Here is a 15,076-nt window from a genome sequence, read left to right on the forward strand (position 1 = left end):
GTGGTCAGCAGAATTTATTTTTAAAGCTGTTTTAATATATTTACTTTAAGTAACTTTTAAGAACAGATGGGATTCTTTCCTAATTTGGGGGAATTGAATCTAAAACATCTCCCGTCAGGAATCTCCAGATCTATTGATGCTTCGATTTCTAGAATTCCTAGAACACCAAAGAGAAGGCAGCTCTAAGCAACTGTTAGGACATATATGCATCAATTTAAAAAGAAGTGAAATATCCACCCATCTTCACAAAACGTATTTTTCACGGCAAACACAATCAATTAAAATTCACACTATTAATTTTTGTTACTGAACATCTATCCAAGGCCCAATAATCATTTGCAGAATGAAGAAAAAAAGTTATTCTGAAGCAAGACATCTGACTGATCCCTTCTCTATATGTAGGCAATATGTCAAGATTCTTTTACCAGTGTTCAATCATCACATGAAGGTCTCCCGGTCCTTCATTCTTCCGAATCTTGGGCAATTTCTTCACCTCATTGGCTCCCTCTCCATTGGATGCTGTGGCTTCTGCTTGAGGGATCTCTGCCTTCCTTTTCCGCCCCTTGGGAGGCATTCTACAAATGAAGGCAAGAAGAAAGAATATTACATTTGTATTTTGGGATCACAGATCTCAGTATATGTAGATTTTTCTGGGAAGGTCACACCAAAGAAAGAAGGCTTAGAGAATGCTAATCTATTATGCTATAGGAAGAGGAAAAGAGGAATAGATAGAATAACTATATAATACTCTCTGCCTGGAATGATCCAGAGATTTTAAAAAAGCCAAGCAATCCTTGATTTACTGAGCTCAAGAAATGCAAAAAGTGTGGCCAGGGCTCACCAGCATCAACTATGGTGGGGATTAATATATGTTCAGAGGCCTTTAAAACTCCAGAAAATCTGCAGATGCTTGGCAACTGACTCATATTTACGACGGTTGCAGTGTCCTGGGATCATGGGATAATCTTTCATCATCTTCTTACAAGCAAACTCAATTAGGAAGCCAGGTTCACTTAACAACCATGTTACTAACTGCAGCAATTCACTTAACAACTGTGGCATAATAGGTCATAAAATTCAGTTAACAAATGTTTCACTCAGCAACAAAAATCCGGTCATAAGTCGAAGACTACCTGTATTTAAAAACCACTAAATTTTTTAGCAAAGAGCATATTAGAGAATATGGGTTTGTGTGTGTTATCTACAAGCTTTTCATCAAAAATGAAAGAAAAGCAAAAAAAGATGATAAAGGATCATGGTTTATTTAATCAATTTATACGCAAAGACCCAGTGTAGGGTTCAAATTCCCGTTCAGCTACGGGATTCACTGGATGAGATGCTGAGCGCTGGGAGAAAAAGGGTGGATGGATACAAATGCAACGAATAACGACCGAAGCAGAATCTTTGGTAACGCTAAAGAGAAATGGCAATCAATGATCATTAAATAAAAGCAAAACAGAATTAGTCCAAAAGCCCTCGTTGGAGAAGGCAGAAGAAAGAACCGTAAAGTTTGCCAAGAAAACCATTTAGATTTCAGCACTTAAAACATCGCGGCTTTGGAGTTGCGGGAAAGAGATTAATCTGAGGCTGAAAAGCCAAAGAATGCGACCAATAAGAGAGCAACTCCGGGTTTTCAAGACGCGAAGCAACCTTGCCTGCTTTTTTGTTACAGACGGTACAACCCACATGGTGGGCAGCTTATGCTCAATAAAGGAAATGTTCCGCAGCCTCAACCGTTAGCGCTGACTGGACGGGAGTCGGATGCATTAACGATAAACCTGCAAAAGGCAGACAAGCAACCCCTCCAAGGCCAAATACAGGGAAGAGCCTTCCCGCCTCACCTTCCAAAGCTGCTGCTGCTGCTGCTGCTGCTGCGACGAAGCCCCAGCAACCCCACGTCTTTCGATTTCCCCAGCGCGCCAAAGACTTTCGTAAGATGGCCGCTGCCCGTCACCGTTCGCGTGAAACGGGGCGGTTTTGAGTGACGTTCCGTAGCAACCAATTCTGGTGGCAGGTTCTCCTGCTTGAGCAGGGGGCTGGACTAGAAGACCTCCAAGGTCCCTTCCAGCTATTTCTATTCTATTCTATTCTATTCTATTCTATTCTATTCTATTCTATTCTTCTATTCTATTCTATTCTATTCTTCTCTTCTCAATCACGGCTCGCTTTCGAAGGGTTACTGTGGTAGCTGGGCGCGTTTTCAAGTTCTATTGCAAGTGGGTGTAGCAAAGGTAGCGACTCCCCTTTGGATAGGCCAGGGGTGTAGGCAACCTCGGCTCTTTTATGACTCATGGACTTCAACTCCCAGAATTCCTGAGTCAGCTGACTCAGGAATTCTGGGAGTTGAAGTCCATGAGTTATAAAAGAGCCGAGGTTGCCTACACCCCTGGGATAGGCAGTAATCAGAATCCCGGTGGGCGGGGCAGGTAGCGGCGCATTTCAGTTAAAGGAGCCGCACGGTGAGTTGGACTGGCGCTTCCAGAGAAGTAGGTACAATTCAGCCTTTCGCTGCTCTTCCGTCACTTTTGAGTATCATTTGCTTGTGCAGTTGTTCTGCTTCATCCACGGACGTATCTTCTGCTCTTCCATGTCGCCCACCGCTTCACAAGAGACAACAACAATTGAATCCAACTTGCAGCTCCGTGGAGAATCTTGCAAATACGGTAGGAGATGCCGCCCAGCTCTCTTAACAAAGGAGAGTAGTACATCATTGGCCTCCTGAGAAAATCTCTCCCGCTGTTGGCCGAGTTCATACGCTAACCAGAATTAATGTACAAAATCGGCGATTGACTTATAAGGCTCAATTGCAGCTGCAACTGTGGTTAGCTTATGTCCATATAAATTATTAGAACTTTTGAAAAACAGACAAGACAAAGCAGAAGACAGAAATCAAGTCAGGCCTTAGCCATGAAAGTCAGCTGGGTGACCTTGAGCCAGTCATTCTCAGCCCAATTCACCCCACAGGATTGTAGTTGTGAGGGAAAACAGAGGAGGTGGTGGATTTGTTCTCTGCCTTAAGCTGTTTAAAAAAATAATAATGGTGGAATATAAATTAAAAATCAAAATCAAATTAATGATAGGATTGCTCATATTGGAAAAACAAAAAGACTAGTTATACCCTTTAAAATATAGATCAGAAAACAGGGTCAGAAGCTGTCCTGTTGAAAAAGCCAAAATATAATAGGGTTGAGGTAATACAGACTTCAGAGAAATTCTGTTCCAAAGAGTATTGTTAGTTTATGGAAGCAGCGGTTCTCCTAACATTGAGTTGAAATCTGCTACCATGCTATTTTCATCAGTTGGTTCTAGTCCTACATCTGGAGCCAAGAGACATGCTGCTTGTCTCCTCCAGAAAAGAGATGGGCGGTTGAAGAAGACTTGCTCCTTGCCACTGTTAAAATAACATTAGAGCCCAGGTTACACATCTTCATTTGCTACTGAAGTTTTGTAATTGTACCATTGTATATTCTAAAAATGAGGACATTAAGTTACACTTCTTAAAGAAGCATGTATTTTCCATCTGTCAAATCAGCAGAACCCATAGTACTAATCCTTGAACAGTCTCATTTAAATAGATGGAGGATTTGAACCAGGGTTGTTAATACTTTTAACGCAAAATATAGTAATCTGCTAGGAATGAGGTGGGGTACAAATATTGTGAAATAAATAATAAAACACCATCCCTTTTTTACTGCCTGCTTCACTTTAGTCTACAAACAATAGATGGCGATACACACACACACACACAAGTAAATTATGTGAACCCATCCACTGTGAAACTTACTTGCTTTCTGCATATGGTCTATAAATGTACCCTAAGAGAAAAAGTGAAAGCCTAAAAATGCTGTTGCATAAAGAATCAGCTGAGCCTTGAGAAAATTGATTTAAACATTAAAATACTGTATTTTTTATAAGCCAAAGTCAAACCATGAAGGCAGGAACCCCACCAACAGAATAATTAATCAATAAAAAGTCACAGGAATATAACACTCCCAGATTTATTAAAGGCACCTGTACAATACCATTAACAGAAGCATGAACATGGATGAACCGTGCTGATTTGCAGTGTTTTCACCTACAGGCAAGCCCTCTGTCGGAGTGCAGCAACTACAAAACACTAGGACAATACTTGCCCAACCTTTGCTCTACCCAGATAGCCACACTGGCTAAGAACTTCTTTCAATGTAGTCCCAAAACATCTGCCACATTAGTTAAATCCTGTTTTGTGCAGTATTAGATGGATGATAGAAACAGCAGCTCCTCCAAGTCAAATAGTCACACTAAGCTACCAGCTGTTACTATAAAAGATAGGAGATCTTTTAAAGCTGTATATTAGCCACTGGTTTTCTGGCACAATTTCGAATTCAGCAAATATTCTACTATTGCCCATTAGTTTCTAAAAAGAGAAAAGACCACAAGTTATCACAAGACCTTTCTTAATAACAATAACAATGACCACAATTATAATAGATAGGGCAATGGGTAGGGTAGCAGAAACTGGTCAGAAATGCCAATATCTTCTCAGAGCGAACCTTCAGGAGTGAATGGAGTTGATTTCATGTGAGATGTGGGTTTGTCCAATTTTACCATTGAAATCATACCGATAAAACAAGAAATAGATTTACCCTCCTATTACAGTGTTTTTCTTAGCAGTTCCTACTAATTCCCAGAGAAGCAACTTGCATTCCATGGTGATACTCTCCTTGAGGAGGTCACCAAGGTTTTCTCTGGATGCTTCTATTGCTTAAATATCAGTAGTGACTCTTGGAAAGAAAATTTGGAACAAAAATACAAAAGAAAATGTAGAGTCCCATGGCCAACAGCAGAGCCCAGGATAATAAGTATCTTAGTGATTATACACATCTTCCAGCACCATCACTGTTGGATGGAAGCAGTCTTTGGATAACATCCCAGGAGAAATGTCAGGATGGAAACAGAGAAATGGAGAGCCTAACAGCAAGAGCATTATTGTCCAGTCTTACAGGCATTATTTGTCTTTCTTGCTTTCTCCGTTAGGATGCTCTGTGATAGCTGACTGTTCTGAAAATTCCTCAAAGTTCTCATCTGCATGCTTGGATATTTTCTTGGCTTTCTGGTATAGTTCATTCAAGTTGAATTCCCGGATCACATTCTCCTGTAAGAGAAAGACATATTACTGTTGCTTTATGCCAGCCTCCAGCTCCCAATGTGACAACAACTCAGCTGCAATAATTTAGTAATTTATCAGACATTTTACTAGGGAGCTTTGCTTAGTATCAATTATGGCTAAAAGGAATACCTCAGAAAAGTTCCAAGAAACTGCTCGTCCCTTTTTATCAATCTGGGGCCGGCGCATCACTTCTTTGCCACCTTGGAAAAGGATCAATGTAGGCAGTTGCTTAGTGAGAGGAGAGGTGCTGATTTTGTACCTATGAAGAGATGAATGAAGTCCAAGAACAATTTCTAAAAAGTAGTGTCTAATCAAGTTGGTAATCTTTTCTGCCCTCATAAACAAACAGGCCAAGAACGTGTCTTGGGACCCATTAAAATCTTGATATTTGCAGATATTATAGTGCCAATAAAGGTTCCCCCGCACATGCGTGCTAGTCGTTTCCGACTCTAGGGGACGGTGCTCATCTCCGTTTCAAAGCCGAAGAGCCAGCGCTTGTCCGAGGACGTCTCCATGGTCATGTGGCCGGCATGACTAGATGCCAAAGGCACACGGAACGCTGTTACCTTCCCACCGTAGTGGTCCCTATTTTTCTACTTGCATTTTTACGTGCTTTCGAACTGCTAAGTTGGCAGAAGCTGGGACGAGTAACAGGCGCTCACTCTGCTACGCGGCACTCGGGATTCGACCCACCAAACTGCCGACCTTCCGATCGACAAGTTCAGCGTCCTAACCCACTGAGCCACCGCGTCCCTTCGTAGTACCAATAGTTACGTGTAAATTGGAAATGTGCTCCCTACTGCAGCCTGGTATCTCTTCTGCAGTTCTGAATCTAATCACTTATACTATGAGAATACCAATTAATGTCCTCCCTTTTCCCAATGCCCTGCTATTAGAAAATAAATCTTCCCAATGTTCTCTCACATATCTGGCATTCTAGTCTGTCTAACCATCCTAGATATGTATAGAGGCCGAGGGCTTACTTGGTGCTGACGTCAGGGTAGCGACCCACATCAACTTTTCCAAAGTTCAATCCAGTGCAATTATATCTGGTAAAATATAACAGTGATTACCATATACGTGGAAATGCCAACAAGTAAAATATTTGATAATAGCAACAATTATCCTCCTCTTCCCATTTTCTGCATTGGAATGCGACTTCCAGGCAATTTTTCACTGAGGTCTTATTAAGCCAAGCTTTTTCAGTAAAGTTACAGCATAATGTGTCTTCACGCCAAACCTCGGAGATATTAATCCTCAAGGAGCATACAATGATCTCTTGTGTTTTTTAAACCAAATATCTGAATAAGGACCAACAGAGGCCAACAAGTACCAGAATGTATTACTTTTATTTACTTATTCCAGTCATAGCCTGCCTTTCCGTTAACTTCCTTGCATGGGCCATACTTTATCTTATCTTTCCAACCCTGTGAGGTAGTTTGGGCTGGGAAGAAAAGGCTTCCGCCCAAGGTCACACAATAACATTTATGAACAAATATGAATTTGAGGTAAATTAGACAAGAGTTTCCCCAGTCTAACCAGAATTGTACATTACAGAACTGAATTACTCTTTTTCTTTTAAGCTACAGTAACTGTTACCAGGAAGCAGTGGGGGTTTTTTCCTGACTGGGAAAAAAAAATCTACACTGTGGCCATCTGCTGGTTATTGCTGAAAGCAACATACACTACCAACACTTAGCCAAGAACCATCAAAAGAGCATAAAAGTAAACAACATACTGAGTAGAAAGGTTTATATCCAGGTTGATTCAGCGATTTCAATCCAAAACAGCTAATAGCTAATCAACAACTGTCATTTTTCTACCAGTTCTGCTTCTAGACCTCTCTCCCTTTCCCGTACATCACAATATAATCTACACAAGGAAAAAGTATTTTTCAATTCCATTTACTTTTCTCAAGAACACTACTGCTTTTAAACAACTACCAAGCGTAGTCTATGTGTCCTTTTAAATCATTTGCTTCAGTATTTTAGTATAGCAATCTCAATCCTAAAAAAAACACCAACGTATCTGTGTTACTTTCCAAGTAATCCAGTGGCTTTATCTTCATTCACCAAACAATATAGTATTTTGTCTTTGAAATGATGCACCGGAATGCAGACTATTTAGGCAGTCTTTCTTAACCAGAACAAGCCTGCCAGGTCTGGTGCTTTCAATTCTCAGAATGCTCCGGTAAGGTCATTCTGGCTGCAGACTGCGGAGAGTTGAGATCAAGACATCTGGAGGGTGTCCAGGCAGATTCAAGGCCAGTGATGCCATGGTGAATTCTCAGGGATTCCTTTAGCGTGTTGTGGGGATATGGAATAACAATTAGCAGAAGAGAACATGTCTGAAAAGGGGAGGCTGGAATGAAGTATTGGAAACTAATACTTGTTTCAAGTCCCACTTGTCCTATCTAAATACATGGGCTAAAATGGTAGGACCAGATAAGTAATAGCTACCTAATTTGAGTATACTGGTGGCCTCCTGGTTCTCTGAGTGGTCTTCCTTTCCTCTTTGCACAATATGATTTCCCTAACATTACTCAAAATGAGGTTATTTGGAGAGAGAGAAAACAGCCCTTAAAATATGTTCCTTCTCCCCTATACATTTTGCTCCCCGTTCTTACTAACGGTAGTCCAGACATAGCAAGTACACGTCATTGCTATTATTAAATCATAGCTACTGTGGATGCTTCAAACTTTTCAAATGTAGTTGTAACTACTGAAAAAGACACTGTTTTGTTACAGCAAGGGAAGAAAAATCCAACATCAGTGCATTAATCAAGTAAAACTCTAGAAGCTGCAAGACACATTAAAAATAAACATGCTGGAAGGAGGGAAATGGGTGTGCCTCAAACAATACTTTAGGAAGGACACCGATTTTGCAGTATGAAGCAAACAACTATAACTTATACAGATCCATAGGCAGTGCTTTATGACTGACCCAAGTACAGGAATCTCAGCTTCATCTCCCAATCTCCTTGTCTCAGAATATTCAATCAAATGCACTCACTTGAGAGACAAATCAGCATAGATAGGAGCAAATGACTGACATTCATTGGACCAGTTAGCAAAGAATTCCACAATCCAGGTCACCCGCTTGTCCCGGGCTAGTTCCTCCTGTAAAAGAGGGATCTTGCTGACAGCCTGCTCATCACACAGAAGTGAACATTACACATGATATTCTAATAGCTAAAAGAAGCCAGAAATTTATCCAACTCTTCCCAAAACAAGTGGTCTGCAAAAAACAAAATACTCACATCTATGGTTTTATCGCTGAAATATTTGATGTGTTCTGGACCCAAGTACAAAGGTGGCTTGCAAGTCATCAGGAACACTAAAAATACACAAGAAGCAGATCTTAGCAATATTTAGGATGAGTTGAGGAAGCTGCACATGTTGACAGCCATGCTCCACAAGTGGACACGGTCATTTTATTTTTTAAAAACATTTTAATTTTTTATTTTGCACTGTGTATCTGCATTTTTTTGCTGCATTATGTGCTATATGTTATTTTTTCAAACTCATAATATGTATTACTAATAAAAGTCTTGCATTTGCTGGGAGCGGGAGGTGGAAGCAACAGAAGAAACTGGAGATGAATGAGTAAAATGGGGAAAGAAATATTAAAAAGGCTGAAGGAGAATGGGCAGGAAGGCAGGCAGTAAAGAAGGCAAAATACTTGGAATCAACAGGGAAGCAATAGAAAGAGAGTTGTTGGTGAAACAAAGGGTGTGCTTCCTTTATATAGTATCTGGATTATTTCAGACAGACAAATCAGGGAACATTTATCCTATTGTCTCCAGTAATCATGATAGAAAGTCAGAGAGAGACAAAGTGGAAAACCAGAGTAATGTTTTCAAATCAAAATCCCACGCGTTAGATCAATAATGCAGGGTGCCGATTGTTAAAGAGCACTTTATAGCTCAAGCCCAATTATTTCTGAGATCAATCCCTACCTGAAGAATGTAAATACAGCCCCATCCCAGAGACCTCACCTAAGCAGAGCGTGAGATACAGCAGCCCCATCCGGATATCCAGACGAAAAAAAAGGATCACATTGGCCACTTTGCTGAACATAAAGATATTCCCCACATGCTGGTCCACAGTGACTTGTGAGACAGAGATAAAAAAACAGATGATTATCAGCAGGATATTATAAACACTCTTGGGTTAAGTAATGACTACGGCAAGCTAGGACAACCTGAAAGTCAATTTACAGCATCATATTTTTTATAATTCTTGACATCTGGGTTCTCAAATTTTGACCGGCTATAACTCACTATAATGATAAATAAATTTATACAACCTCCATTCCCAAGAAAAAAGGGACTTCATTGGGCTGTGGACTGAGTAAAAATTTAGCATATGCTACAGGTAGTCCTCTGCTTACAACCATAATCAGGATGTGAACTAGAGCGAAGTAGTCATTAAGTGAGAAATCATGTGATTGCTCCAACTCAACAACTGTAATCCTGGTATTCCTGGTTGTAGCTGTTAAGTGATCTTGTGAGTCATTAAGCAGATAAGAGTCCCAAATAAGAAGCAGGGTGATGCCTCAGGAGAACGGGAGAGACTATGGGAAGCCCGGGGCAGTCCATGCGTATCTCTCCATTGAGGGGCTGAAAATCCCTCCTGCTGAAATCCAAACAGGATTTTCAGCAGCTGATCAGAGAGATACTCATGCACAGCCTGCAATGGCCTCCCAGGGTCTCCCCCATTACTGAAGCACCCCACGCTTTTTACCTTACTGTGCTGAGTCTTCATTCAGGACCTAGGTTTTCCTTTGACAAGTATAAGTAAGTTCTTTGCCATGATGAGCTCATATGCAAGTAAATCAGAGAAACCCAAACTTTTGTCTCTGGGTAATGACTTTTAATAACAGTATTTTAATAAGTCACATTTAAGCAGTTCATTAGCATTATTTCATAGCAAAGTTAAACTGCAAACTTCAGGAGTGCAGAAAGATGTCTATAAACATCCAATGGCAAGATGCGGATATAGCTGCAGTAGAGGGACAACTAAAACATGACTTTAAAAAGATAATGCCAGTCTGCCATTTCCCAAATCCCTAGTGGGGCTCATTTTAGACTAATAATTACGTTTTTCTCACTGGAGGCTTGTGTATTTGCTTTCTACAGGTAGGCATTACACTTGCACACACAAAGTCAATATTATCAAAATTTGCCCCACTTTTTGCTTGGACTGTTTAGGCTGCTAGCTTGTTCAGGCAAAGCAAGAGCAAAATCTAATAGTGGCCAAGCTTTGCAAGCTGATGTTCATTAAAAATGGTGATTCCCCTCCCACCTCACAACTCCTGATCATAAAATCTGTAACATTTTATGCATTTCCATTTCCATTTTTATATAGCTTTCTAAAATAATTTCCTTTTACTCAGCAACCACTTCCATCTTTTGCATCTGATAGGAACAGAATGAATGAATGAATCAATAACTGAAATGAAACTAATAAACATACTATTTTTGGGAAATTTAGGTTATTTATTCTGTCATTATTCTCCCATACCTGATTCACATCTCAGATACTATAGCTCTATTTCACCCTTATTATACCTCTGATTTTGCTTGTTCATACGCATCATATAGCCACATTAAGTGCATGAAAGCATTGTTAACCTTCATGTCTTTAGGTTGTTCCTATCCATACATGAAGCAAATTCCTTCTAAAGCCCTTCCTAATAGAAATGCACTGAAAAAATTAAGCCACTGTATTCTGGGAACAGGTGCCTTGTAGCTTTTTCATCTTATTTACTGTACAAAGATAAGACCATTGCATAAAGTTCACACATGCATTCCATTCTGCAGCAGCTGTTTACTCAGATTGAAGCGGTCTGATTATCCATTGGAACAACTTCTAGTACAAATAACACCTACCTATGAAGTTTTTTTTTCTAAATATTTCAAAAATAACAATTAGAAATTCATCTGCTGTGTAATACAATGATATGTTTCGAATTGGAGATTCATATTCTAAGTGCACATTAGCACCACACACACACACACACCCAATATTCTAACTAGTTCACAGAACAGCCATGAGTAAGGGACTGAGAAAGTCTTCATCTAATGACCTAACAGATAAATTTCATTTGAAAGGAGGAAAAACAATCCAGCTAAGATTTCTATAACATCATCTTACTGTTTTTGAATAATTCTTGAAATACTAGAAGATCCTTGCTTTCTATAGAGATAGAAAGACCAAGAATCTGACATACAGGTGAACAGTAGATATTCTCCCCATCCAAGAATAGTATTACTTACTGGATCGGCGATTCTTCATCATCACAATGGCACTCAGAAACATCAAGATCTCCACTTCCCGCTAAAAAGAAAGCAAAACTGGGTACTTAAGGAGTAAGTAGAGGTAAAAGGGAAGAGTAGAAAACCTAACTAAATAACAAGAAGGGAATTAAATGCAAACCTCCTTTCAATAGCATAGTATAGCTACTGCAAATTAATCTCTGGTATCATTACACAGCTGTCCATTTAAAAAAAGCCACAAAACAAGTAGGTGGATGTGCAGTCTTTCAGTGTGTGAATACAGCAGCCATACCATACATTGCAATCTAAATATATTTGGGGTATTTATTAAATTATTTACATAATCTGGATGCAATGACATTTTGAGATGTTTGTTTCTACAGTAATTGCAAGGTTTATTCAATGATACAATTTATCTATCTGCAATAATGTTCCTACACCAATTATGCAGCAATTGCAAAATAAACTATTATGCTCTTACAGAAATATTGAGATCATAAAATGTTTCATTAGAAGGGAAATCATGTTAGTTTGATACAGGGATACTTCTGCAGCCTCTTAAACATAATATGAACTTTAGAACATACCGTAAACTGTTGGATTAGACCCTTGTCCCAACTAATTCAGCAGCCTGATCTCTAATTCAGCCAACTGCGAAAGGAAGTCTACTAGTCTCTCAGATGGTCTTCAGAGATTCTCATATTACTATCAAAGTTAAGTCATTGATCCTCATGACATCCATGAACTGCACCAACACTTTTTTTGAAACTAGCCAAGCTAGTAGCCATCAGTCATTTTGTGATAATAAAATCCAAGTTTAGTTACACATTGGATAAACAAAATATTGTTGATCCTGATTCTTCCAAGATTAATTTCATTGGGTGGCTGCTAGTTCTAGTATTTTGGGAGAGGGAAAGTAGCTTCTCCACTTTATTCATATCACAAATGTTGTACATTTTAAACATGTAAACTAAAAAAACCCATGTGTGGCAACTTTTCCTCATAGGGAAGATGTTCCAGCCCAGTCACCTTACAGGGAGATAGGTGTCATAAAACAAAAGTTTCTCTCCACTGTACCTTCTCCACCTCCATTATATTATGAGGTGTGACTGCACACATTATTACAGTTATGGTCACATCATTAATCTATATAATGATATGTTATTGGTAGCTCCAAAGGTGCGTTTTCAGGAGGCAACTAGACTATCTTGTTTTTCTTCGAAGATGTTTCGCTTCTCATCCAAGAAGCTTCTTCAGCTCTGACTAGATGGTGGGGAATGGACAGATTTATATTGCTTGCAGACAGCTGATCACTTGCACTCTTAGAGAGTTGTTGAGACCATTTGGAGGTTTTACCTATGTTACTGGTATAATTATTTTCAAGACTTTATTATCCATAACAAGCTGATATTTTTAGCAGATGCATACCTTGTGTATATTGAACTGTTCACTATGAGCCTTCAAAGATTAGACTTCAATTAATTTTTGAAGATACTGAAAATGTATGGTTTTGCTTTTATAAGCAGAAACCATTAGCTAGTTCCTGTAAGTCAGACCCTCTTCATAATATACTGATCGTTGATTTATGTGTCAATATAACACATGTACGGCTGTGTCTTCATATGGGCAAGTATATACAGAATTATGGAGATGATCCTTCTACTCCAAACCTAAGATTAAACAAACCCTTTGAAGCACTCCTGAAGAACTTTTAAAAACTACTTTAGTAGCTGTTCAGTGATAAACCTCCTCAATCTCATCACGGATGATGGAAACTATTTTTCAGCACATTTGGCCACTGTCCGCCTGAAGAAAGCTGACTGGAATGAATTGCACGATAGGTCTCCGCTTCTTATGGCGTGAAACGAGCGAAGACCAAACCCACATCCCGAAATCTAAGCAAAGCACTGTAATTTAAAACTGGTGAAAATCTCCACCACGTTAACCACTAAGCTTATGATCACACTGCTAGAGCTGAGAAGTGAAAATTGTCCGATACTACCAGGAACTTCTCAGAGACGGAGGACTACATCATCATCATCATCATCATAATAATAATAATAATAATAATAATAATAATAATAATAATAATAATAATAATAATAATAATAATAATAATAATAAGAAGAAGAAGAAGAAGAAGAAGAAGAAGAAGAAGAAGAAGAAGAAGAAGAAGAAGAAGAAGAAGAAGTAGTAGTAGTAGTTGGAAGGGACCTTGGAGGTCATCTAGTCCAACTCCCTGCTCAGGCAGGAAACCCTATACCAGGGGTAGGCAACCTCGGCTCTTTTATGACTCATGGACTTCAACTCCCAGAATTCCTGAGCCAGCTTGACTGGCTCAGGAATTCTGGGAGTTGAAGTCCATGAGTCATAAAAGAGCCGAGGTTGCCTACCCCTGCCCTATACCATTTCAGGCAAATGGCTGTCCAGTCTCTTCTTAAAAACCTCCAGTGTTGGAGCATTCACCACCTCTGGAGGCAGGTTGTTCCACTGGTTAATTGTTCTAACTGTCAGGAAGTTTCTCCTTAGTTCTAGGTTGCTTCTCTCCTTGACTAGTTTCCATCCGTTGCTTCTTGTCCTGCTTTCAGGTGCTTTGGAGAATAGCTTGACTCCCTCTTCTTTGTGGCAGCCCCTGAGATATTGTAACACTGCTATCATGTCACCCCTCACCCTTCTCTTCATTAAACTAGACATACCCAATTCCAGCAACCGTTCCCCATATGTTTTAGCCTCCAGCCCCCTAATCATCTTGGTTGCTCTTCTCTGTGCTCTTCTCTGCTCATGCACAAATGCGCATGAATGAATGCCCTTTTAATTTGGGAACACTCTCATAATGCATCTTCCAACAAGTAAATGGCCTCACGACCACAGGCTCCTGGGAAAGAGTCAAAGGAAGGAAACGTTGCCAAAACAGGATCACCAGCTGCTCGGATCCCGCTTGTGGCGCTAAGGAGGCTTTGGCTTCCTCCCGTTTACGCCTCCCGGGTGAAGGGTGGGAGACCAGCGGGGTCTCGAGGCGCTGGACCCAGGAGTCTGAAGCATGAAAGGCCTGCAGGCGCAGGAAGCAGGAGACCAAACCGAGGCGAGCCAAAAGGAGAAAGGCCCGTGGAGAACGGGGGCTCCGGAGGCCGATCTTACCCAGTCGAAGTCGCAGGAGTTCCCGTCCTCCCGCTGGCTGGGCAGTCCGTGGCATAGCGGGGGCACCTTCCGCACCAACAAGAAGGCTGCCGAAAGGAGAAGGGAGAGCGGGTAATAAGGCTGCGCCAGCCAGCGGCAAAGTCCAGGCACCGAATAGAACAAGGCTAGCAAAGGGGCCAAAACCGCCATCTTCACCTACGCTGACCGAGATCGGGCGCAAGACGGCCTCCCGCCCACCACGAGCCCGGCTCTTTGCTTGAGCGGTGGGTGACAACGTCGATCGAAGAAAAGGCGGGGCTCCGTGGACAACACTGCGTCCTTATTGGCTGGCAGAATATCGCACTCAAAGTCTTCCGAACGGCAACCAAGGCATTGCCTTCGCTCTGACGTTTGGCTTTGACGTAATTCCGCTACTCAAGAGCGTGTCAATTCTGCTAAACTAACCTATCGTATCATAGTCGAGTTCCAGGTAAGTTAGCCAATCGTACGCAGAGGAGGGGCTCACCGCC

The 15,076-nt window shown here is 40.6% G+C and overlaps 1 protein-coding gene across 2 annotated transcripts; it reads right to left on the minus strand.

The window, feature by feature from the left end:
- Nucleotides 1-442: 442 nt before the first annotated feature.
- TMX2 (thioredoxin related transmembrane protein 2) lies at nt 443-15,035 on the minus strand. 2 transcript variants are annotated; one of them, XM_081316716.1, is made up of 9 exons: nt 14,568-15,035; nt 11,430-11,490; nt 9,147-9,260; nt 8,409-8,485; nt 8,162-8,268; nt 6,133-6,198; nt 5,279-5,408; nt 4,983-5,134; nt 443-575 (listed from the first exon to the last, which is right to left on the minus strand). In XM_081316716.1, exons 1-8 carry the CDS (start codon nt 14,754-14,756, stop codon nt 4,988-4,990), a joined length of 891 nt encoding a protein of 296 aa, XP_081172842.1. In that variant the 5' UTR covers nt 14,757-15,035; the 3' UTR covers nt 443-575; nt 4,983-4,987. The 2 variants fall into 2 exon arrangements, with proteins under 2 accessions (XP_081172842.1, XP_081172841.1); XM_081316715.1 differs by lacking the exon at nt 443-575 and having other exon boundaries at nt 3,969-5,134; nt 14,568-15,028.
- Nucleotides 15,036-15,076: the final 41 nt, after the last annotated feature.

Source organism: Vipera berus, assembly GCF_964194415.1.
Source record: "Vipera berus genome assembly, chromosome: 1".
In the NCBI taxonomy this organism is placed as follows: Eukaryota; Metazoa; Chordata; class Lepidosauria; order Squamata; family Viperidae; genus Vipera; species Vipera berus.